The 24,853-nt window shown below is 32.6% G+C and overlaps 2 protein-coding genes across 2 annotated transcripts in view; one reads left to right on the top strand and one right to left on the bottom strand.

The window, feature by feature from the left end:
* Positions 1–21,592, top strand: part of Pde8 (phosphodiesterase 8) — a 57,778-nt gene extending 36,186 nt beyond the window's left edge. The window contains exons 4-17 of the mRNA XM_088033962.1: positions 2,941–3,000; positions 3,188–3,378; positions 17,348–17,407; positions 17,498–17,555; positions 18,432–18,599; positions 18,651–18,871; positions 18,919–19,105; positions 19,274–19,447; positions 19,499–19,837; positions 19,905–20,121; positions 20,171–20,337; positions 20,694–20,982; positions 21,033–21,209; positions 21,264–21,592. Coding sequence (XP_087890088.1) covers positions 2,941–3,000; positions 3,188–3,378; positions 17,348–17,407; positions 17,498–17,555; positions 18,432–18,599; positions 18,651–18,871; positions 18,919–19,105; positions 19,274–19,447; positions 19,499–19,837; positions 19,905–20,121; positions 20,171–20,337; positions 20,694–20,982; positions 21,033–21,196 — 2,295 coding nt within the window. The 3' untranslated portion in view covers positions 21,197–21,209; positions 21,264–21,592. The remainder of the gene's footprint in view (positions 1–2,940; positions 3,001–3,187; positions 3,379–17,347; positions 17,408–17,497; positions 17,556–18,431; positions 18,600–18,650; positions 18,872–18,918; positions 19,106–19,273; positions 19,448–19,498; positions 19,838–19,904; positions 20,122–20,170; positions 20,338–20,693; positions 20,983–21,032; positions 21,210–21,263) is intronic.
* A 1,688-nt stretch (positions 21,593–23,280) lies between these two features.
* Positions 23,281–24,228, bottom strand: l(2)efl (lethal (2) essential for life). Its single transcript, XM_088029840.1, has 2 exons — positions 24,085–24,228; positions 23,281–24,034 (listed from the first exon to the last, which is right to left on the bottom strand). Exon 2 carries the CDS (start codon positions 24,032–24,034, stop codon positions 23,459–23,461), a length of 576 nt encoding a protein of 191 aa, XP_087885966.1. The 5' UTR covers positions 24,085–24,228; the 3' UTR covers positions 23,281–23,458.
* Positions 24,229–24,853: the final 625 nt, after the last annotated feature.

Raw genomic sequence — 24,853 nt, 5'->3', positions numbered from 1 at the left:
ATTAATTATTCACCAGAGAATAAAATTATCCTCCTTAATAAGTCTTAATATAGTTTTCATGAAATAATTTGATTATAATTACAAGCATCTGTATACAAAAATATTCGCACTGCTTCTACAAATCATCATGGCCATGAATTCATTTTTTTTATTTTTCAAGAGAAGTTTTTAACAATACAGAGGGTATTATGTTATAATTGAAATGCCTCGTTCAGATAACAACTGAAATCCGCTTTAAAAATAATGGAAAAGTAGTCTGTTCAAACATCTTAAATATATTTTGAATGAAGAAGAACTTGAACTCGACGAACATTAAAAACTGATCAATAATAGAACAACCCCCGCACCGATATTTTCTGTGTCAATATGTATACCTATAACGGTGTCTGCTTGTGACATATTTCTAGGCTCTAAATCGTTCTGAAAAGATACAATAATCGTTATTAAAGTGATAGATAGAAGTAAGAAAAATACAAAAAGGAATTCGAAAATTAGCAATACTATATTGCAAAAATTCTCGTTTTAATACACAAATCTTTTCGATAATTTAATTACAGTTAACCTAATCTTAATCATATATTTTTAGTATTCAACTAATGTTACGGTTTCTGTCGAACTGTTTAAACGTTCTCAAATATATGTTATCTAATATTTCATCTTGTTTATACCTACATTTAGATTCCCATCGGATCAAAGAGGTGTTCAAATCAACGACTGTTGATCGGATTATTGGATCTTAGAATTATCACATGCTTGGATTATAGCGAGCTAGAGGACGAGCAGAATGTTTAATCAGAACTGAACTGAAAAGGCTAAAAGTAGAACTACATAAAGGTTGAGATATAAAACGGAACAAAACGGAGGCAAAAAATATCATGGATGAAAAGAAAGAAAAAATTCAATCATTGTAAAAAATTGATGAAAGAATTAAAAAATCAGAAGCTGAAAACAAAGAATAAAGATAAGTTTATGCATTACAGCGCTAAAATGAAAGTAAAAAATATTAAGTGGAAATCAAGTGAAACAAGAGTAGGCTTTGTTGTGTCATCAACATGTTGAAACAAGAATCAAAGGCTAAAACCAAGAGTGTTTTCTTGGTTTCTTGGTTCTTCCAAGAGAGTTTTTTTTCAGAACCTATTTAAACCGAACAACTGAACTTACCCTGCAAAGCGTAACGACTATTATTATCAGAAAACTCAGTTGAAAAACGCAGGTACATTCATTAATTTAAATATGTTCAAGTCAAAAGAGAATATGAAGTGCGAAATGAATAAAAGTCTGCAATTCAACGAGATTGTACTCATATATCATAATACAAATAAATAAGAATTTTATTTGAAAAAAATAAGAAAAACAAAAAATCAAAAATTAATTGTCAGACCGAAATTACCGTATGACAGCAAAACTTATGTCGTACAGTAGCACAGAGACAACACAAAGTATAGTACCTGAGAAATAACACACTCAGACAGATTCAGAAATAACGCAGAAGAACAAATTAGGCGTGGAATTAGTTATACAGAGGATCAGCAGCTAAAGTGGTTTGGATTATTTAAGTAGAATGAACGAATAAAGACCGACAAAATGTAGTTGAAATGCACGAGTTTAGCATCAGCAGAGCAGAATAAGAAGATAATAAATTAAAACTGACTTCATTAGCAGTTGGTGGAAATACATTCGATTATCATAATCGTCAATATTGTTCATTTCACTCACGATGATTTACAATACTAATATGAATATTAATCTTCGGTAACATCATCGCAATCACTTAATCACAAAGTTTTAATATCGATGATTTTGAAGCTGTATGTCTCGGATCAAGTATAGCACCTCTAAATATCGTTACATTATCTAATCAAACTGATAACGGCAAACATCATTTATTTTTAAATATAATAAAATTCATTGTGGAGTGTTACACGGTTTAGGAGATTGCGAATATGCCTTCTACGTGTAAATCCTGCGGCCATGAGTTACCAAATGGCCAAAATTATGTGAATAACGCAAAAAGTGATTCTCGTGTTGCGAGTTGGTGGTGTTTTGGTAATTTGTGTGAAAAAAACAATGTGATAGAATTAGAACAAACATCAAACGGTGATGCCACAGGTCGATACCAGAGGAGAAAAACAATACACTTTGAAACGGATGCTTTCAACACGGTTAGAAGAAAGAGTATGAAAAATCAAGGCTCGATACTCAAAGCAATGGTACGCTTCAACTTCTAATTCAATATCCTCTTATGTCTGTTGCAACTATTGATTGCATTGTTGCAATATCTTTGATCTGTCTCAATGACGTTTGACTTTACTAAAAATCATTTATAGTTTTTCTGTGATCGCAAAATATTCTGTTGAAATGCATCTGATTCATAAATGTGTTCTAAAGGAAAGTGTTTGTTGAACTGTTGCGGAGGAACTCACAACACATCATCAACAGATTCTAACAATTTAGATTCAAAACCAGGAAACACTGAAACCGGCACTGAGAGTTTTTATTCTAACAAACTTATAAACATTATTGATAGCGCAATGGCTGAGGTGAAAACTAAACCAAGTGTTGAAACTCGAGATGCTGCCACCTCGATAGACAAGCATATCCTTAAACCAAGAAAAAATTCGAAACGATCGAGTACTGGGTCTAAATACCATGTGGATACTCAACCTGTTAGGGATGTTACACCAATAGTAGAAGATGAAGAAATTTCTTCACGTTCTAAATTATCTGCTGAATCAAAAACCACGGAAAAAATGACATATAAACTTTCTGTTTCTTCGTGGCCTGAACCTGCAACTGAACACATAAAAAATAAAGAGAAGTGCCAGGTTCAATCTTTTTATTAATTAAATTTAGTGAACATTCACTGATCAAATGTAATCTATTCATTTTCTAACAAATCAACACTAAATCGTCGTATTCAGTTTTTCATTTTTGTTTCAGAGAGGACCTCACGAAATTAAATATGGTTTTTTACTACCTCCAAGCCGGCTGCCACCAAAGGTAATAGTTCTTTAATTTCACAAAACTCTGCTTGATCGATGACAGAGCTACCAACTTGTCAAAAATACAAATTCTGCTTTATCTGTTGTACATTTTACATGGTAACTGATGCATCAAAAAGTGGAATAAAATGAAGTTCCCAGAGTGAAGCAAACTGGATGCTATCACATGTATCTTCCTGTTGCAGTTATTAATAGTTTTTCCTCAAGAAGATCAAGTTTGCGACACGTTTTCAAAAGCCGCTGAAAAACTCGGATTTGAAATTACGCTCGTCGACTCTGATGATGCGGCTTTAGAACAGTTCCAGTCAAAATCACATGATCTTGTGCTAGTGGATACTCGATCTGTAAAGGCTTTTGACTACAACACACTATGTCGGTAAGTCAAGAAAAAAATTGTTGTGCAAAATACACTTTTAGAATAGTTTCTATCATATTAATAAGCAAATATGGGTTTAACCGGTCCCTACTAATTTGTACTCGTCATCCACTTATGATGTCGGCTGTATCAAAGAATCTTTAAAATTATATGAGTGCCGGTCAGATAGAATTTTCTCATCGGCGGAAAAGTAATGAGGCAGGCCACTTCATAAATGTCAAATAAGTCGAATTCCATTGAGACCCGAGAGATCGAGTGGTAACTTCGTTTCATATAACAAACTTGCTCTTGATAACTTTCTTACAAATATATTGATGTGTGCGGGATCTGAGAGCGGAAAAATGTTTCTAATGTGAACGAAATACAAAAAGTGGATGCACGGTTGTACAATGACTTATTTTGTATGTAAAACTTATCAATATCAACAGTAATGTTTTAATGCATAAAAGTTTCCGGTAGTGCAACTTTTACTTGAGCAACGAACTTGAATTCATGCCTGAAAAAAAATGATATTCGTTCCACTGTAAAATCTCTTCTATCGCGGTCTAAAAATGAAACTAAATTAGAAATAACACATCCATTTACAATAAAATTATTGAAATTATTTAACAGGACGGAAAATGTTATTTTTGGCCTCTTAAATTGTGTTGCACACATGACAACGGCAACCGTATTTTAGCGCTGTGGGTTCGGAAAAGCTGCAGCAGTGCGGTAAAAAATCAGATTACACTGTTCACTCAGGGACGTTTAAATTCAAAGCAACCTTTAGCACAACAAAGACTATACACCAAAGTATTATTTACACATGTTGTTTCGTTATTTAAGACGATTTTCCCACCTTACAAGAATCACCTAATATTTTACTGTCTTAGATTTTTTTGTGCGTGTCTTTTTGATATTATTGGACTTTGTACACCTGTTGGCATGTTTCAAATGCTTGGGATTTTTTCTTCTTTTCGCTCTCTATATGTTGTGGAATTTATAAATTTTTCAAAATTTTCTAGTCTATAGTTATGACTATGACGTTTCAAAACATTTGGATTTTTTAGTGTAAAACTTGTAATTTTCGATTTCAGACTTTTTTTATTCTTTCTCTAGCGCCAATTTTAGCTTTAACTTATTTAGAATCGTTATATCTACAGGACTCTTTAGATTTTCACTTTTTACACTTCTTAGATTACAGATTTTAGCTTTTTAGTTGCACGATAAACCAGTCGATAGTAGATAGAACTCGACTTTTTTCAAATCGTTAGATTACACCAAGTGGCTATGACACAAGGGTACCTAGACATTACGAAATTCGCCAACACCACCGCTTATTTCATAGATGTTTATTTGTGCCCACAACACAGAACACAAATTCTAGAAGTGTATTTGACTTTTTCTAGTTGACATCCTTTCATCATACAATAGGACATTGGAAACTCAACAATAAACAAATCCATTTTCTTATTGAACGAGACAATAAATTGTCAACCGAGTTTCCGCGTCTTCGACATTCACGAATAGAACACCCGCGGCGCCAAACTCAGAATGTAATCTCTTCTCACGATGGCGGTGGCGTATACACACATCTCCTGTCGGAAACGTTTGAGTTTATAATATTCCTCCTTATTGTACGAAGTGTTACTTCGTGAAGGCATTTAATCTGAGGACATTTTTGTTGGTGTGTTACAAAAAGTAGGAAACGGATCCTAGTCTGAAATTTAGGTCGACGAATCACCGTTTTATCGAATTTGACGTTGAATGAACACTTGGAAATCACAATCTAATCGATCTAAATTGTAGTGAAAATAATTTACATATTTTGGAGACTTAGATAAAACGAGTTTAAAATCGACAGGCAATAACGCTGAAGCTAGTAGCGAGTTTTGTCACCCAACACTCGTGGAGATAATTTTTTTGTAAAATATGTTCGAATTCTGATGCAATTTTTGATCTCACCATTGCATTGTCATTTGAATTGCCGGATCATTGAAGTGCTCTCTCAAGTTGCTCGATGCCATAGATAACTATAATCTAACTGCATCAAAAGATCGATGAAAAGGCTAATTGATTTCAAAACTTTGCAATCAGAACTTTGCCTTTATTGATTTTATAGTGTTGAGTTTAATGGAAATGTTTTCCCTTTTTTCTTCCCGTCAAATCCTCTGACAATAATGTCAATTAGTCTGCTGTTGTTAGGAGTCTAAAATGTTACCTGAAGAGCTGTTATTATTTTTAATTAACCTCCACTACTATTACCTCCATCCTTCCTATTAAGACAAATGACACCTATTTGCAGGCATCCGAAATTTGATGATTCGCACGCGAACCTATCTGTATTAATTAGCCGTACACTGAAAAAAGTAGTCTTTTTGTAAAACAAAATAAAATGGGGCTGACAAAGTTAGCCCTTCCCATACAATTATCTCGTTGCTACACAACCGACAAGTGTAGGTATAATTCGCACACAGAAATGAGTTTGAATCGACCTTAATTATGTTAGACTGGCAGTAAAACTAAGAGAGATCAACTTCCCTAAAAATACAAAAAGCAAACGTCACTCCAGTTGTATAAGAAGCACAAGTTTGAATGTAAATGAGTTTAACAATTCAATTAGAATAGCTAGGTGTCGTCTAAAATGAATGTGGTTGAGGAAATCTGACGGCAAGGTTCATTGATTTAACCGTTCCATTAGTCCTCTTCGTTTAGAATAACTTCATTAGCCTATTTGGGCTTTCGGATCGTGTTTATAATGTAGATACTTCGACGTTGCCCTTTTTACTCTTAAAACAATGAAGGTTGGAGGAAACTTATTTGTTATGTCATTTTTCGTTGATGTGGGTTTTATGTCATACATAAAATAAAGTATTTCAAAGCTTATACCTAGTGATCGATAATTTATGACTGAGGGCATATACCAACATAATTTTAGCACCAGGATTTTATTATAAAAGCTTTCTCAGCATCTGATTTGAATGCTGTTTATATTATAAATGTGGAGATTTCTTTTTGACACAATAGGAGGTCTTATTTTTTGCAAATAATGCGTGTACTGACTGTAGAAACTCAGATTATGTGAAATTGTGGTAAATTTTAGTTTTTTTATGTATTTTAATCGAAACTGAGAAGATAAAGTCAATAGTTAATCTAAAATTGATCAATGACGATGGCAGCATCTAATAGTGGCCACAATTTATTTTACGTTTGTAAATGTAAAGTCAATATTAATTCGAGATGGAATATAAAATTTTATACTTTGATATGATCTACAGATCTTCCTGACGTAATTGATTGGAGTTTGGAGGCCCTCATTTTATCACCAATGTTGTTACAATAAAATTGTCATGACATTTAAATCTTTTTGAGATAAGAAGAAATTGACGCTTTGAACAATAAAGTCAAATTTTGTTGATAGAAAATGGCAGCACTACTTGTACCTAAGCAATTACAGCGGTTAACCTTACTTTTGCGCTATTAGTGCCGAAAATCTGCAGCAATGCGGCAAAAAAGTTAGATTATACATGCCACTCAGAGGCATTTAAAAGGAAATCAACATTTACTACAACAGATATTATACACCAAAGTATTATTTACAATAGTTGTTTCGTTATTTAAGATGATTTTTTTCACCTTAAAAGTCAAAATAAAAATTTATTTTATTGGTGGTGCTTCTATTAGACGATTCGAAAATTGGAACTGACGTCGTCAAAAAATTTTTAGTTTGGTCTTTGATGGTTTATCGGCCTAAAAGGTTTTTACAAATCTCGCATTGTAAAGAATTTACCTCTCTCAAATAACGAAAAATAGCAAAAAAAGAACCTCTCACTAAATCCTCCAAAGAAAATTTATTAGATCAATTCTTGGTGTTGACAAATTATCAAAATTACAATTTATTCCCAAACACCAAATTTTGTCAAAAAATGCTGACGCGCGCCAGCATTTTTTGACAAAATTAAACGATGAGTTTAATCATCGCTCTGATGATGATAGCATTGCTATCGAAACGCGCGTCAGCATTTTTTGACAAAAATTGGTGTTTGGGAATAAATTGTAATTTTGATAATACTCTAAATTTTACTACACTTTTACCTAGTGTAGTACTACTGATTTATCAGTTTCCATGAATTATATTTTGCTAAAAAATAGTTATTTATTTAAAAGATCCTTTTTCGTTGATTGTTTACATACACACAATACATAATTTGTATACAATAGCGTATTTTAAAGAAAAATTTAATTTAGTAAGTTAAAAAAATAATTCTTTATTGTCTAGTTCAATGTGGAAAAAAGAATTTTAATTGCCTTCAGATGTGGAAGAAGCTTAAAAGCTTAAATTATTGCTTAATTAGATTACTGAAGAAACCGAGGAGGGATACAGCCCTAGAAAGTACAATCAATTGACTGTATTTAATATTAAATACAGTCAATTGACTGTAAACGTCAAAAAAAAACGTCAAGGGTGGATAAAATACTTTGACTTTTATTTAACTTAGGTATATCTAAGTTAAATAAAAGTCAAAATATTTTATCCACCCTTGACGTTTTTTAAAAGAAACAGAATAGTGATACTATAACAAATATTCTAAAAAAACTATTCGTTAAAAGAACGGTGAAACTAACAACTATTGCTTTAATTGATTGCAAACTGGGTAAAAAGACAAAGCAAGATAAAAAAGTCTCATTGCGAAAAATATTTCGAGGGCAATGAATCAAAACAACTGATGAAGATCAAGCCGAGGATTATAGAAGATGTATGTATAATAAAAAACGTGAAATCACCGACAAAGTTCGAGCACAAAGAGATAAAACAGCTTATCCAAATTGTGCATCAAAAAAATGTTGAACGAAGGTGTAGGAAGGAGAAAAAGACATAGCAGGAAAAATTGATTGGAGAAAGTGAGAAAAGACAAGAGGGCCGAGAGACGTGGAATAATATAAGGATGAAATTCAGTACCTGACAGAAATACCTGTTAATTCAAATATGTATTCACGTTTTAAATAGAGTTCCCGATTTAGCCTGGAAAGAAAGAAGATTACTTTACAAAAAAAACCTCTCCCTTGTGGTTTCTTGTCGAGCGATTATTTGCTGAGATGCAAGCACAACATAAATTATAAAAAACAGGTATACACAGGACAACTAACTAATTTTAACTTGAACAGTTTTGTTTTTCTTGCAAATAAAGCTTTTTTTTTCAAATAAATTTATCGTACCATCGCACATTGCTTCATTTCTATGTTTGTTACATACAAAAGAAGCATTTCTTAAATAAATTTGGAGCCATAAACTCCAAGAAAAATTGCACAAAACCTGAAGGAAAACACGATTTTATAAACCACACTTAACTGCGATGTACTAAATGTAAACTCAACCTCCTACTTAATTAACTGTCTATAATCAACTTAACGATCGATCTGTTAACATCATTTGCAAAGGGAGCATAATTTTGAGATCTCAAATAAACATCTTTGCTTGGTTCTGTGTTTACTAACGCTGGTAAGACAGCAGTATGTGCATCTGAGTAAATTAAACGCAATTTACAAGTTCATGAAGCATGTCACAATCTGCATAAAATTTAGCGCAGAATTGCAGGAATGTCTAGCAGTTCTTTTTCTAATTATGTTGTAAAGTGACTGCAAATTTTAGAGATATATTACTTAATTACATTACAAACGACAGTCTATAATTTATATTATTAATCTTGTTATTATGTCGAAATTATGAGTTATTAAACTAATTAACAAGTGATAGTGCTCATTACTTATTCGCTTGCTAGATCAAATCATGGGAGTTTCTTCTTTGAAATAGACTAAAATTCTTCTGAGAATTTAGCAACACAGTTCATTACATAATAGATAAGGTATACAAAGGAATTTAAGGTAGCCGAGCATGTGGATACCAAACGTAGAGAAAATTGTGCGCTACTTGTATGTATTCTCTGTTGATCTATAAATAGCTAACTTCTGCCTAAATAGCTTAAGAGAGTTATCTAGTTTGTGGGTAAAGTTTAAGCACATTACCGTCGGATTGTTTTATTTTTTATTTTACCTACAAATTACTGAATTTGCTAATAGTAATACATACCACTATTATTTATTATTTTTGCAACAAAGAACTTTTTCATTTTTTATCTTGGCCAAGGATTATAAAACAAAATGCAGCAGGTCTATAACTTATTTTCCCACCCTCCTGACAAAATCCTCGATTTTTTATGCTTGAGAAATATTGCGCAAAATAGAATTTCCACCAAGCTTAAACTGTCTGTCAGAAATATCTGGAAAATCTTCTTTTTCAAAGTTCACCGATGTTTATTTAGTCTTTTGTATCCAACATTATGATGTGAAGTTGAAAAAAATAAGACAAACTTATATTCCCCTGAAAAGTTAAAATTTTAATGTAGCCTCTGGCAACTTGTGGTACTCTGGAATTAATAAAATAATCAATTTCAACAGTAGCGCCTGAAGCATTAAGCTTGTTGCATGTATACAACGAGGCTCTGAAATATTTATATGAAGAGAGCGACGTTTTCGATGAAGATCCGGCTGGTAATTTCACCGGATAAGGGTGAATCGTGCTTTGAAACAATCGATACAGCAACAAGTGAGCATTGGACACCCGGTCTTTCTGCCATTCACTGACTACGAAAATATAATTGGACATCACGTTTTGCAGTGTAATTACTTAAAATCTTTTGAGCACAATCTATTTGTTTTATTAGTATTTTGTACATTTCGTATTAAATTTTTAAAATAAATATACATATATACATATTTAAATATACATGGTTAATAACGAGCTTCATATCCAATATAGCCGATCATTCAAATACCCAATGTGGTTAAATTTTAAATTTACTTTAACAATATGAAATTATAATTCTCATTTCGGCTCGTGATAAATAAAGCATCTTGTAAATCGTTTAACAATGTACATTGTTAAATACCTATGCCAAAACAAACTAACTAAAAAATATTTGTGGTCGACTTCAATTTCTCAATTATATCGTTGCTACAACGCTCACTCGTCAGTCAAATCATGATGTAGCATTTCACCAGAATTTTAAAGAGTAAAGAGAGTAAGAAAAACAATTTGAATACAATTGTACAAATTAACAATAAATTTGATTAAGCTCCAGCGAAAAACATCATCGCGCTTCGTGTGAAAAGTTAACAGAATGAAAGAAAAGACGAGTTTGCAAATTTTTGTCTTATTGTTGGACATGAAAACACAATTGATTTTTTGTAGTAACTGTGGAAAATATGAATTCATGAAAACTGAGAAAATCCTCTGTACGGTTTATAAACAGTAAACATTGGAAAACTCAATCAAGAAATGTACACATGAAAAGCTCAACTGGAAGATTTTAAAAAAACGGATAGAAATCAAATGTGTTTGTTTTGCAATATAAAATTCTGAAAATCAACTCTTTAGTCGATCTACTAAAACGTACAGTTTAAAAATCGAATTCAAGGTTTTTGGGTATACGTTTTTTTAACAGTGATCATAAGGCCCTAAAATTAATTTTTGTTAGGATAAAGATTGAGAATTGAAGTTTTTACACAATACAGTTTTTCAAGTAACAGGAAAAAAATCATAAAATTTAGGGAATGTCGAAAATCTGAAAAATGGAGAAGGAATCTTTGTTTATTTTTGTTTTGTCTAAATACAGATGTCTCAGAACGCTCGCACTTTCTTTTAGTGGGAAATTCTCCATTAAAATCTCAGTTGATTGCCGTATCAGACAATGTCCAGGCATTTATAGAATTTAAGTTAGGGGAAGAGCACCGAATATTAGAGAGGAGTACTTTTTAAAAAATATATATCTATACCTAAGAACAAGAACCGACCAACTCCAAAATTTTAAGAGAGCGGCAAAAATTATAAATTTTTTAACATATTTGACTGCTACAGTTAAATGCAGAAAGTAGTAAACACATTTTTAAAAAAATATAAATACCAAAAGAAAAGCTTTAATTATAGACAACAATTTTAAAAATTGAACAATAGAGAGATATCATAAATGGCGTAAATGGAGTTGTCTGCTATTCTTCTAAACGATTGTGGCTTAGTTTAAAAATGCTAATAGTTAACTTCATTTTATTTTTCAAAATTATTTTTATGTATCTTTTAATATAAAGTGGATATCAAATATTTCACAATATAATTTGCAAATAGAAATGCTTACAGGTAATGCTTGAAATTGTTAGGTCGGTACTCATACAGGTGTCCCAGAACTCGCGCCCCATAGAGCAAGGGAGGGTGCCGACAGCAATACAGATGGTAAATTTCAAAACAAAAATTGACTAAGTTTAATAGTATTCAAGAAGTGATAAAAAGTTAACAACCAATCCCGAAAGCTTATTCGAGAAGTGGAGTAAAAGGCCATCCCAATTTCCTAGGCAACGAGAGTCTAATGTTCATCTGACCAATGGATGATATTATGAGTCCATAGTTACGAATTTTCAAATTCTGTTCAGCTTCAGGATTGGCTACCGTTTTTTGTCTTATCTCGGTTATTTTTTAAGTTAAAAAATTATAGTTTCAAAATTTTGGTTCAGAATGGTTGCCTCCATAAGCCCTTTCTCTCTGGGGCGCGAGTTCTGGGACATCCTGTATTTTATTAAAATAAAAGTTTTGGCTAGTTTTTAATTATTAATTTAACAAATACGTAGCAACAAAATATGCAAAACAACATTGAAAAATCAAATAATAACGAACCAATTAATAAAAAAACTTTAAAAATTTTCAGCTTCAGAGCTGTGAAGAAGGTTTTTATCTCGATACTCTTCTGAGATATATTTTAGATGCGACATACTTTTGCGAGGCTGATGCGTATTTTGCATAAGTTAAATATAACTGTACTTAAATCCAGTCAATTGTGTTTAATAGATGGCGCCACAAGCAACTGTCCAGTTTTTTACTAATTGGAAAATATTATGATAAAAAAACATAAAGTTATAAGTTATAAGGAAATGTCTGCTAATTTGCAGTAAAAATAACAAAAACAAGTTTTCCGACGACCACTATAAAATATGCCACATTTCATACACTTTTCTCGTAGTGAAAATTTAAAATTGCACACAATTTCAGTCCGAAAACGAACGAAGCGCATACCCGTGTGCAATGAAAAATTTGAGATCTCTGATTGGCCGACAACTGTGTGTTTTTATATTGCACAGAGGTTGACGCAGATCGGGCATTATCGGTATCTAACTTTCGGCGCAACGGCATAATTATTTTGTCCGCGGCTAGGTGCTCTGTCGAATGACATTTTAACTTTTAACTTGACCAGAGATAACTTGACGTGTTTTTGCACCGTTATTAGCAAGTGGAAGAGCGTAAAATATTGTGTGATTCATTAAATTTCCATTCGCAGTTGTCAACGTCAACGCACGTCCAAAATACACGGCCTACCTAGAATGGAAATTTAATGAATCACACGATATAAACTTTAATTAAAAAAATAAATATTAACTCTGCGATTTTTGTGGTCGTCGGAAAATATCGTGTACAACACGTGTTGAAAATTCGATTTCACACTCGTTTGCTTAAGCCACTCGCCTACGGCTCGTGGCTCAATTCTGCAAAACTCGTGTGAAATCTTCCATTTTCAACACTTGTTATACAATATACTATTCTTTCAACTAATCCTACCACCATTGGTGACAATTTAACAAATCTGACAGTTCTTCTTTGCAGTACTGCGTGTTTGACATTCCGCAGGAAAAATAAGGTTTAGATGATTTACAAGAGACAGCTTTTCGAAAATAATTCTAAGAACGAAAAGAAATGAGGATTATCGGCCAGATTTTATCAGTTTTTGGGAAAACTTCACGTTCATTAAATTCTTCAATGAGTAGATTTAAAAGTTTACTTGAAAAAATGACAAACAGGAAACAGACGTAAACAGGATAGAGACTTAACAACAAGATTTTCAGATTGAGTTTTTATCGGATTTTCGGAACTGCTTAAAATGATTATTTACAGATATGAGTACACATACAGATCAAAGTCACAATCTTATCAGTCTAAAATAATTTGGGTATTAATCTGACTAGTTCAATGCAATAGATATTGCCATAATGAACAGGATTCGCCAACATTTCTGTCCGCCACCATAAAATATATAATTTGAAAGACATAAAAATTTACTTCAGAGAATGAATAGATATACAGGATGATTTTTAAAAAACGGCAGGCGTTGTAAAATTTTTATTTATAAACCGATTTCAAAAATTTAAAAAACAAATTAATAGTTATTTAATAAACTAGTTTGTTAATGAAGGCGATTAATGATCGACACTGTTTAAAGTACGAACGAGCGAAGCGAGTGAGTGTCTTTAATAGTGGAGATCATTAATCGCCCATTAACAAACGAGTTTATTACAACGTTTTATCGTTGACCACACAATACCTTTATTTGGGTGACAAAATGGGCAAGAGTTTCACGGAAAAATCATTATGATAAAAAAACATAGTTACGATTGAAAAAAATGACATGCGAATTTTATCAACAAGTGTCACCATTTTGAAAAAGTTGTTGCTGAAGTCGTAATTATGGACCTGGAAAATTGTGATAATACCCTACCGGCTGCAGTGGTCCAAAGCGCAAACGATGCATGTTCAAGTTTATTACCGAGTAAAAGTAAATATTCAGAAATAGAAACATAGTTGAAGATAATGCCGTAGTTTTAGTTTTATTTCTGTGTGTATTTCTGGTTGCATATGTCAAAATGTCAAAATTACAAAAAGAGCTGCATAATGAAAAAGAGAGCGTTAATGACACCCATTAACGCATCCCTTTTCAGACAAACTGATTCATTAATATCGACATTAATAAGAGGTCAACGATAAATGATTTTTAATTTACTATAAACTGATGTTTTTAAAATTTTTCTAAATGTCTTAGTATCTTTTGGGCCCAACTTTCTTATTTTAAATTGGCACCCATATTTTTTTTTTGATAATTTGGAAGATATTAATTTTCTTGATTTAGAAATGTGTAATATGTTCTACTTTTACAAAAAAAATATTTTTAAGAAAATTAATATCTTTCAAATTATAAAAAAAAATATGGGTGCTAATTTAAAGTAAGAAAGTTGAGTACCGCCCAGAAGATACTAAGACATTTAGAAAATTTTTAAAATGATCAGTTTATAGTAAATTAAAAACCATTTAATTTGTTTTTTTAATTTTTGAAGTCGGTTCATAAATAAAAATTCTACAACGCCTGCCGTTTTTAAAAATCACCCTGTATGTGTAGGTACATAGTTGCTAATTGCCCACAGATAGACGAAGGAAAAAAAATTGCTTAAAATTGAGCGTCACGCCACAAAACGTAGGTAGGTAATTTATACAACTTTCTGCAAAGATGGACCTACACCCCGATTCCTTCAATTATTTTCAACACAATCATCAAATTTCATTGGCAATTAGCTATAAATCTTATTAGAAGCTAAAAAGATTTTCAAGAATTATTAAATATCTCGGAACCATATTTTTTCATTCACATTTCAATATCATTATTATTATGCTTTGGGTAAAAAAAGATCATAGCAGATACCGTTTTCTCAATTTAGGTTTTTGAAAAACCTATTTTTAGGGTATGGGATATCACACATGGTTAACATTGAGTAAAACTGATCACGTCAATTTAAAGCGCTACGTCATTTTACATGTAATCTAAATGTAAGTACAAAGAAATACTTCTAACATTTTTATAGTTTTGTAATTAATAGGGGGATGACACTAGTGTTGGGGGACCCTGTATATTGTAAATTGTTAATCATTTTGCCTCCATTTAACGATTAATTTAGCAAGATTTTTACAGGTTTCCCATTTTAATTTTATTTCGTTTCATATTTCTTCATCTTACGTCAGACTCAAGTGAATAAAAAATCCTGCCTGCTCAATCAATATTACGAAAGTTATTATAGTTAATTCGTACCACCCAAGTGTGCAAAAACTGGAATATTATTAATTTCGTCCATGAATGATCCCTTTCACATCTGCAGAACACAACGATACACTCGTACTACAGTTAATTCATTAGTAATCGCATTAGTTTGATTACCCGAAGTTTATAAATTCAGAATTAATTTAATTCAATTGTGAGTAAATTCCTTGTTAACAGCCACGTCTATTTTACTTTTAATCCGACAAGATAGTGAAAGTTCAATTTAGTTTCGCACAATGTAAGCTGTTACTACCTATAAGCTGATAACTTCAATCTCAAATCAATCTAAAGCTTTTATGATTTCAGCTACCTACATGCAAGAGAAATATCTTCAATCATGACTCATTCATGCGAATAAACAATTATCAAAACACTAAAGACCTCGGAATAGATATTGATTTATTAATCCATTTTTCATCTTTATTATCCCCAATGAGCCCATCTCATCAATGGATGAAAATTTGATATATCGCAAGTTGGGGGTTCCAGCTTTATAAAATTCTTTCGCTTCGTGGAAAAGCAATTTTCACACAAATTTCATCAGCGTGTCATTACTGAATTACGACGCTTCCAAATCTGTGTAACAAAACGTGAATTACCTAATTACAGGTGACTTTAGTTGAGATAATTATGATTTATAAGCGATGTAAAAGGATTCGTGATTAATAAATTAGAGCTAATTGCCCATAATACAAGAAGTGGCAGAGCAGGGTCATGACCACGAGTGGGTTAAAATTTAACATACGCTAAAGCGATGTACGTTTTAACTAGAAACGATGCAGTTAAAAAAGCACACAAAATTTACATATAACGTTTTTGTTATTATACTGTGTTTACCCTGCAATGGTAAAATAAAACTGAAATTTTATTGTACGGATATATGTAACAATGATAAATCCGTTGTAACAGACCTACTTTTTCTATAGTTTACGTCTCTTGCTTCACAAAATAGAAATGTCTCGGACAGACTTGATCCGATTTTATTGAAGAGGAAAAGTATCATCAGCTTTCCACTATAAACTGGAATGAATTGAAACGTCGTGGGTTGTTGAGTAAAAGGGTTAACGTACAATCTGACAATACATAAGTTCACTCAGCTCGATTGCAAGAAAAATAAAACGCGTCTGGGAAAATAACTCACAAACCTCGCCCAGTTTATTCAGCTAGTTGTTAACCGCTCATGCTTTTTATTTACCGGAAATTAGATTTTAAATTTCACAGGTTTACACTACAATATTTTCATCAATAAATCCTTCCGTCTCGATGAGAATGTTTAATAAAATAGGCTCTTTGAAAAATAAAATGTATTATTAACCATTGTCTCCGTTCCAGAGAAATTATGATTTGAATTCGTGAACGCTGAATGCCATGAATAGCTTTTCACAATTTTCCTGATATTTGCATGTTACGCGCCCTCACTGAATATATTAAATGGGTAAGTTCGAATTGTCGCGTTCCAGCATTGTTCGTATTCAAAACAGCCAACCCCATCCGATTTATGTGCCAGCAAGCAGCAAGGTCTATCTTCTTATGTCATTAACAAACTAACTTCATTACAATGAGTAAAAATAGTTTAACAATGATTGTTCTGCTCTCCATATTCAGATCATAAGCAAAATACATCGCCGGTCGGTTTAATTAGAAAAACCTGATATTCCAACAAAAGCTGATGGGAGTTTGTTTTTGTCTCCAATAAAAACATTCAAATTTCCACCAAACTATATTCGATCCGAACTAGAATTCTACTACTGATTTTATCATTTTCCAGTAACTGTTTTTCATTATCAATATTTTGAAGCCTCCTTATTCAAATTGAGAATTATAAAATGATTTACTTGAAGTTTTTATCCACTTATCAAAGCTTTTAGCAGCTAAAATTGTTATCACACAAAAGTCTCTAATCCTTCAATATTTCATTCAAAAGTAATTGATACCTACTTATAATAAATCAATTAAAACTTTCTACGAGTTGCCTCGCCATGATGTTTGAATATATTTAGTTTTTAAATGTAATTTTTATTTTTTTGCAGATCAATCAGAAATACAAAAGGAAGTCAGCATTCGGCTTTAGTAGCTATCACAAAAAAAAGGTGAGAGTCGAACTACACAATGCTTCTATTCAAACTTTTATACAATTGCCTTTTGTTGTACGTAAATATAAACTTTTGCGATATTTTTAGCATGTTCGAAAAAGATGACGTTGCAATTATGGCACTACTTGAATCTGGATTTAATAGGGTAAATACATATTTCGTTTTATGTTGAAATTATGGTCTTTGGGTTATACATAAATATATCGATTGAAAGAGCAGATCGAGGTCTATGAACTGGGCAAATCAAGTAGTTAACGAGGAGCGGTCAGAAAACCAAAAATTCAATTTTTCCATCGATTGGGCCAAACAAATTAAAAAAAAACTACTTTTGAATTTGGAATAAGTAAGACTGAATTCTTAGCAACAAAAACGCGAGAAAACCTTGTCGCAAACCGCATCTTTCAAACTGTCACAGTTCCCGTGATATGGAGCACCAAAAATTTCGGAATAAAAGTATTCAATTTAGATATGCAAATACACATTTACTAGTGTAATTGTTTCAATTTTTTATTACACTTATCAATTTGTTTTCTCAGTTCCTAAAAAATTGTAATCACAGAAAAATCTTACAAATTCCAATGTGACGTTGCACACAGATGTTTTAGATGATCTCTCTATGATGTAACAGAAAGAATATCAAAATTATATTACATATTTAGTTGTTGTAAAGTTTTGTTTCAATATAAATTTACTTTTTTATTTTACATTTTACCAACCTCACGTGTAAAACCAAAGACTATAAATACGTAATTGGCAATTTTTGCTCCATGCATTAAATTTCAAAATACCAATTAATTTGCAATTTAAACTAATATACATAATGTTGTTCATACACCCCCAGAGCATAAATAAAATAACTTGTTCCAAAGTTTCAAATATAGTTTATAACAAGCCTTCAGTATTTTAATGAAAATGATTTTTCTCCCTTTGTTCATTCACTTGCTTAACATTTAACCGTTTCCACCATTAATTAGTTCTCCCGAGTTTAATACCAATGAAAATATTAACACACGTTAATTAGTGTCTTGCAGAGAATACAAACTTCATATACGCAGTCAATGAGCTGATCCAGATAAAACACAGTGATATGCAACCAATGGCTCAGCATGCAACTTGTCAAGCTGTTTACGCCGCATTAGATAAATGTAGAGATGTTGTAATTGTTACAGATGATAGTTACAGATGTCAGGTAACTATGCAGATCTTATTACTCAATGTAACTAATTATGTTTACCACCAGTATGCAAATAGAGCTTGTGAAAAATATTTAAACGTACGTCCCGACGAGATATTAGGTAAAACGCTTCAAGAGCAATTAGCCAATGACACTCTCCAAGTAACCGCAATGGGTTCTTCTGTTCTAAGAGGAAGAGAATGGAATGGCGCTTTAACTTTAAGAAAAAAATCGATGGAACCAATAGCGACATCTTGTAGAGCCGTGCCCATTTCTTGTGCCGGAAGGTAAGTCTGTATTTTTACAAACACTTAAAAAATGGAATTTTGTTTAGGACACCTACACATTTTGTTTTGGTTCTTGATACATCATACGCTTATGATGCGTTAGCACAATCACGAGGCAGTGTCCACTCAATCAGAAGAGGGTCAACCGACGTTAAAAGCGTTGGAAGTGACTTTTACAGAAGGACATCGTTAGCTAAATTGAATACGTTCCCACTTGAAGCACCAATTACCAAGGTAAATTAATTGTAGATTTTGCGCGACTATGGAGTTAAATTAATGTTTGAAACTCCATCAAACATGTTTAATTTAATTGAAAAAGGGTAATTTGAAATGTTCTGTCTACATTACACAAAATTGTTGGTTTTCCTATAATTTCACGAAAATATATATTTTCAATTTCAGTTAATCGCACTGTTGGATCAAGCTAAAGAGTCTGCTGGAAGTAATGCACAAGTAACCCAACTACTGGATGGCGTGGAGGACATTCTGCGAAGTCCGGAACTATACACACCAAACGTTAAAGAAGACAGAAAAGAAGAACCAATAGTGTCTGAACTGATTTCCGCATTACTTTCGGTATTTAGATTTAATCTTACATGAATTGCTAATGCGTTACAACAATTTTAGAAACAAGCTCAACCTTCTATGTCGCTATCATCCAGAAGAAGCAGCAACGACTCGTCGGTTTATCGCCCATCTAAAGGCGGCGTTATAAAAGTCCCCGAAGCATTAAAGGAAGTTCTGGATACCTCGTTGTGTTGGGAATTTGACATATTTCGGCTCGAAGATCTCACAAAGAAAAAACCGTTACAGTATCTCGGAATGAATTTATTTATGCATTTTGAAGTAGCCGCAGTCTTGAACTGCGATGAAAAAACCTTGTATAACTGGCTCGTTATAATCGAAGCTAATTATCATACAGATAACACATACCATAATTCGACGCATGCAGCCGACGTAATGCAGGTAATATCTTACTCAAATATATTAAACTTGATTTATTTCCTTATATTAAGTTAATTCTATGTTACAGGCCACGGCAGGTTTTCTGGAAAGAGAGAAGATAAAATCACTTATGGACTCGCTGGATGAAGCGACAAGTTTAATAGCCGCGGCCGCTCATGACGTCGATCATCCTGGCAAATCAAATGCGTTCTTGGCCAATTCAGACAATCCATTAGCTGTACTGTATAATGATATCACTATTTTAGAATCACACCACGCTGCCCTGATGTTCAAATTAACTTTAGGTCAGTTGGAATTTTAATTATTACGTGTTTTTACCTGCATATGTTGTAGGTGACGAAAGAGTTAATATTTTTAAGAATCTAGATAAGGAAACATACAAAATCGCCAGGCATAATGTCATAGACATGATCCTTGCAACTGAAATGACAAAACATTTTGAGCATCTAGCCAAATTTGTGAACGTATTTTGCACCAAATCCTCGTCGAGCGATGTAGAGGTAAGAATGCTGTTATAGCTATTACAGCGGCTTCCGTGACAAATAACTGCTACCAGCCACGCTCTTGGAAGATAAAACTTGATTGTCAGATTATGTACCTTTAGAGGTACTTATTTTTATGAATCTACATCAATTCAAGAAATATAACACGAAAAATAAGTTACGATCATCAAGATCAGCCTTCTTCTATGCAATTTAGCCACCACAATGTTACTTGGCTCTGCGATCCGTCAATAATTTTTATGTTTTTCTTGCTAAAATTTATAGGGTGATAAAATTCGGCGGAAAATGTGTTAAGTTAAAGCTCTGTAATACACACAGAAATAATCGTATATTTGAAGGGGTGATTTTTTCAGATCGATACTCAAGATTATATTCCGCAATTAAACTCATTGGAAAACATAACTCTCATCAAACGTATGATGATCAAATGCAGCGATGTATCCAACCCCACGCGACCCTTGAGGTTGTGCGTCGAATGGGCTCGAAGAATTGCTGAAGAATATTTCCAACAGACGGATGAAGAGAAAGAACGAGGATTGCCCGTGGTCATGCCCATGTTCGATAGGCATACTTGCTCCATTCCGAAATCTCAGATCGGTTTTGTCGATTATATTATTAATGATATGTTTGAAGCCTGGAATGGTAATTTTGATATGTAGATGGGATAGCAATGTCATATAATGTTTTTATAGCTTTCATTGACATGCCAGATTTGATCACGTATATGAGGCAGAACTACATCAGATGGAAAGAATTTGATGAAGAAGGTCTGACTACCTTAAGTGATATTACTAAACTTCAAAGTAGTGTCTCTCTGAGCCCAATGTTCCCTTTGAAACCGTCAAAGTCAGCCTGATGTAAACTTCCCCGTAAGTTTTGTTGTTTATTATTTATTAATTGATATTATAGTTTTGTGTTTGCAGGTCACAGAAGTGACGTGAGTAAATTAATATATTTTCGCTAAAAGAACTGTGAATGTTAACTAACAAAAGTGTGCATATCGTTTTATTTATATACTGTTTACATATACATATATACATTTATAGTCTAAATAAACCATATTAGATACCTCATTTTAGTTCATAATATATGATATGGATGCTGGTCGTACATATCCGATTTTTAAACATTTAATATTTTATTAAATTATTTCTTTATTTTTAATAAGTCTTAATATTTACTGTCAGTGTATGATGTTCTTACTGTTTTTTATTAAAAATGTATTGATGTGCAATATGAGTTTATACAAAAATCTCGTTTCTATGTTTTAATAAACTGTCTTTCAGCAAACCGCCAAGAATTTAAAACCCTCCCAACATTGTTCTGTGGCCTCGCTAAGCCTCTAAATTGCATTTTGAGTTGAAATTTATTGTTTAAAGGGAGTCTAAATGATGGATTTTCCCGACAAAGGAACTTCTAAGATCTGAAAATATTTTTACTTTTGACATCGTTTTATACCTAACACAGGAAAGTTCTGTCTCGTAATTTCGTCCATTAAATTCAATAGCACAATAGCTATTTGTTTACGTAACTTTTCCTCGCCATGAAAACAAGCGATTTTTTCTATGCCCTTCCAGATCAATCCCATAAATAGTTGTTTTCATTAAAGGTTATGCCAAAAATTCAATTGGAATAAGAAGAAAAACATTTTGTTTCCCTTATTTGTCATTTTCTCTTTTTTTCCTTAGAGACAATGACCAATTATCAAGGGACTGACAAAGGGAGGAAAGGGACACTTTCTGACAAGGGCAAAGTCTGTTTTGGTGTTTTGTTCTTTTTTCCGTTTAAGGTGACTTAGGGACCGTTTAAGTCGGAACGGAGTGTCCACGGTTGAAATTGTCTTTGGAAGTTGATTCATTCCCTTCAAATTGGATTTATATAAATGGGTGCACCATATTAGTAACTTAAGTAACCTTTGTTACCTTTGTTGTGATCAAAGTTATCATTGCTTAAATTTAGTTAAAATTGATTAATAATTCTATTCAGTATAGAGACTGAGAAATCTCAACTAGTCTAAATTACGTTCGAACTTACCCCATTTCACCTTATTCCTATTCAATTTCTATTTATTTGTTCTTATCAGTAATCTTTACACTTTGTTCTTTACACTGTTCAGGTCCTTACAGTTTCTGAGTTACAAGCACTTTAAGTTGGCCAATCACAGCTCATAAATCGCTAGATAGCATTCTGCTGATACGTTACCTGCGAAAATATTTCCTTAAATTGCACAAAATGTGCTGTGAATGGTCAACTTTAAAGGCTTGTAACTTAAATATTATAAATGCCTGAACATTGCCCTACGGCAATCAATTCAGTTTTTGATAGAGAATTAGGAGGAAGTGTGAGCGTTCTGGAACACCTGTATAAAAATGTTACGAATCTTTTTCTACAAGATGAGATAATTTTTCCCTTGTGAATTTCGTTAGGTAAATTTTGTAGTTCCAATACTGTCGCTTTGATGACATTCATATTCTCTGCCTAAATTGATAGAAAAATAGCAGTTTACATCTTTTTTACATCCCACTTTTATGATTACAGTCATAATAATGAAATATTTATGAAATATTACTTTCGTGGTTACGCTTGCGACAATTGTAATAAGAGCCTAACTTAAAAGGAGAATTAAATTATAAATCACAACATGACCGCTAAAGTCTTAACTCCTGCTCCTTTCATTTACCTTGCCTTTATACACTCAGTACACATTTTTCTAAATTTCCAAAAGATCTAATTTTTGTATTAAAAACCGATCGTTTATTTTGACTCTTGAATTAAATATTTGTTTCCTTTTATGACTTTTGTCAAATAATTTAGAACATATTTGAGTTATTATTTTTTAATAAAGCACTTATTTCTTTAAATAACTTGCATACCTTTGGTGCCAATAATGAACTATGACGCTCCACATGTTTACAATTCGCGTGGCTAAAAATAATCAAATTCTTCAGTATTTATGTTTTATTATACATTTTCCATTTTCACGAGTAATAAACTTTGTACATATTATAAATTCAAACATCAATTAAAATCTTAATTAATACTATAATGTTGAATAAAAATGATCGAGCAAATAAAATGCAGTTCTAATCACTATTTTTCAATTCTAAAATCAGCCTTTTTAATTCGGAGGATGTTCAATTTTCGGTTGTGTTTCTTGAATAGGAGTCACGGTAGATTTAGCAGGTCCGGTCTGAGTAATCGGAACAACCCTATCGCCTGTTGGAGGCTTAAGAACCTTCTTCGGCGCGGTTACAGTTAAAATACCATCAGACGACAAAGAAGAAACTACATCGTTAATGTCATGTTCCTGTGGTAAAACATATCTGCGAACGAAATGTCTTGAAATAAATCCATGTTCGTCCTGTTTTTCTTCGTGTTTTCCTTCAACGACAATACTGTTTCCGCTTGTTTTAACGGTAAGTTCGTTTGGAGCAAACTGTTGCACGTCTAAAATAACTTGGAATTTCTCTTGGTCGCTTTGGATGGTCGATCCAGAATCCTGTCTCTGCAAAGTAGAGGTATTCCACGGTCTAACGTAATTTCTAAAAATCGAATTTCTTGGGAACGAACGGAAAGTGCTAAGAAGGTCATCTCTTCGTAACCCTAATCCAAATTGTTGGTCTAACAAACGAGACGGACGAGAGAAGTCCTCTTCATCCCACCAATCGCGGAACAGTAAAGGTACCACAGACATCTAAAAAATCACTTTAAAATATCAGTAGTACAATCACACGACTAAATTACAGTTAAAACTGCTGAGCTGTTCACTTCAAGCTGAAATCTCTGGATTTAGACTGAACATTCCTTGAACTTGCCTGAATATATATACCGATCTTGATGTTAGCCAATCCCGACTACTCAACTTCCACATTCTAGAATGCAGAAAAAGCGACTCAAAAATTGTAAAGGTGCTAAAGCTAACTTCGCTTCGTTCGAAGAAGGATGGAGAAATCTGACGTTTTTTGAAATGACGACGAAGGAAAGTTTCACGTGGATTAAAATAGCTTGTGAATAAACACAATCCGTAACTTTTGGATTTTTATGTTATTTTTCATTATACTACGCACGTATAAATAGATTTGATGCGTGATGCATCTCGCCTAATTTAGCTACTCAAATTCATTGTAATATTGCTATATTTGTTAGTTTGGAGATATACCGAGATGATTCAGCCAGAAGGATTTCGCAGGATATTCAAAATAGATGAATATTTCGTAATTCGATTAAATTAGGTTGATGGTGCATCAACATTATGTTTTAAAATGAAAAAATACAATTTATTAACATTGTAATTCTGTAGGGTAATCGACAGTTAGTTGTATAAAGTTGTAGCGTAAATAAAAACATTGATACTACTGCAGGATTTTTGTCTGTAAGTAAAACTTTTTAAAAATCAGTTATGATCCCAAAATAGTGTATTAAACTCGTAAAAATCTATAAAAACTTGTTATCAATAAGTTATCGCCTGAGCGTCGACTGACACTTCCATAATCTTCCAGTCGTGGCCAGAAAA

Source organism: Gnatocerus cornutus, chromosome 1 (genome assembly GCF_029298725.1).
Source record: "Gnatocerus cornutus isolate USDA-ARS CGAHR chromosome 1, icGnaCorn1.1, whole genome shotgun sequence".
Classification (NCBI taxonomy): Eukaryota; Metazoa; Arthropoda; class Insecta; order Coleoptera; family Tenebrionidae; genus Gnatocerus; species Gnatocerus cornutus.
The sequence above is the reverse complement of the archived record's forward strand: the minus strand, read 5'-3'. Positions and strand labels throughout refer to the sequence as shown.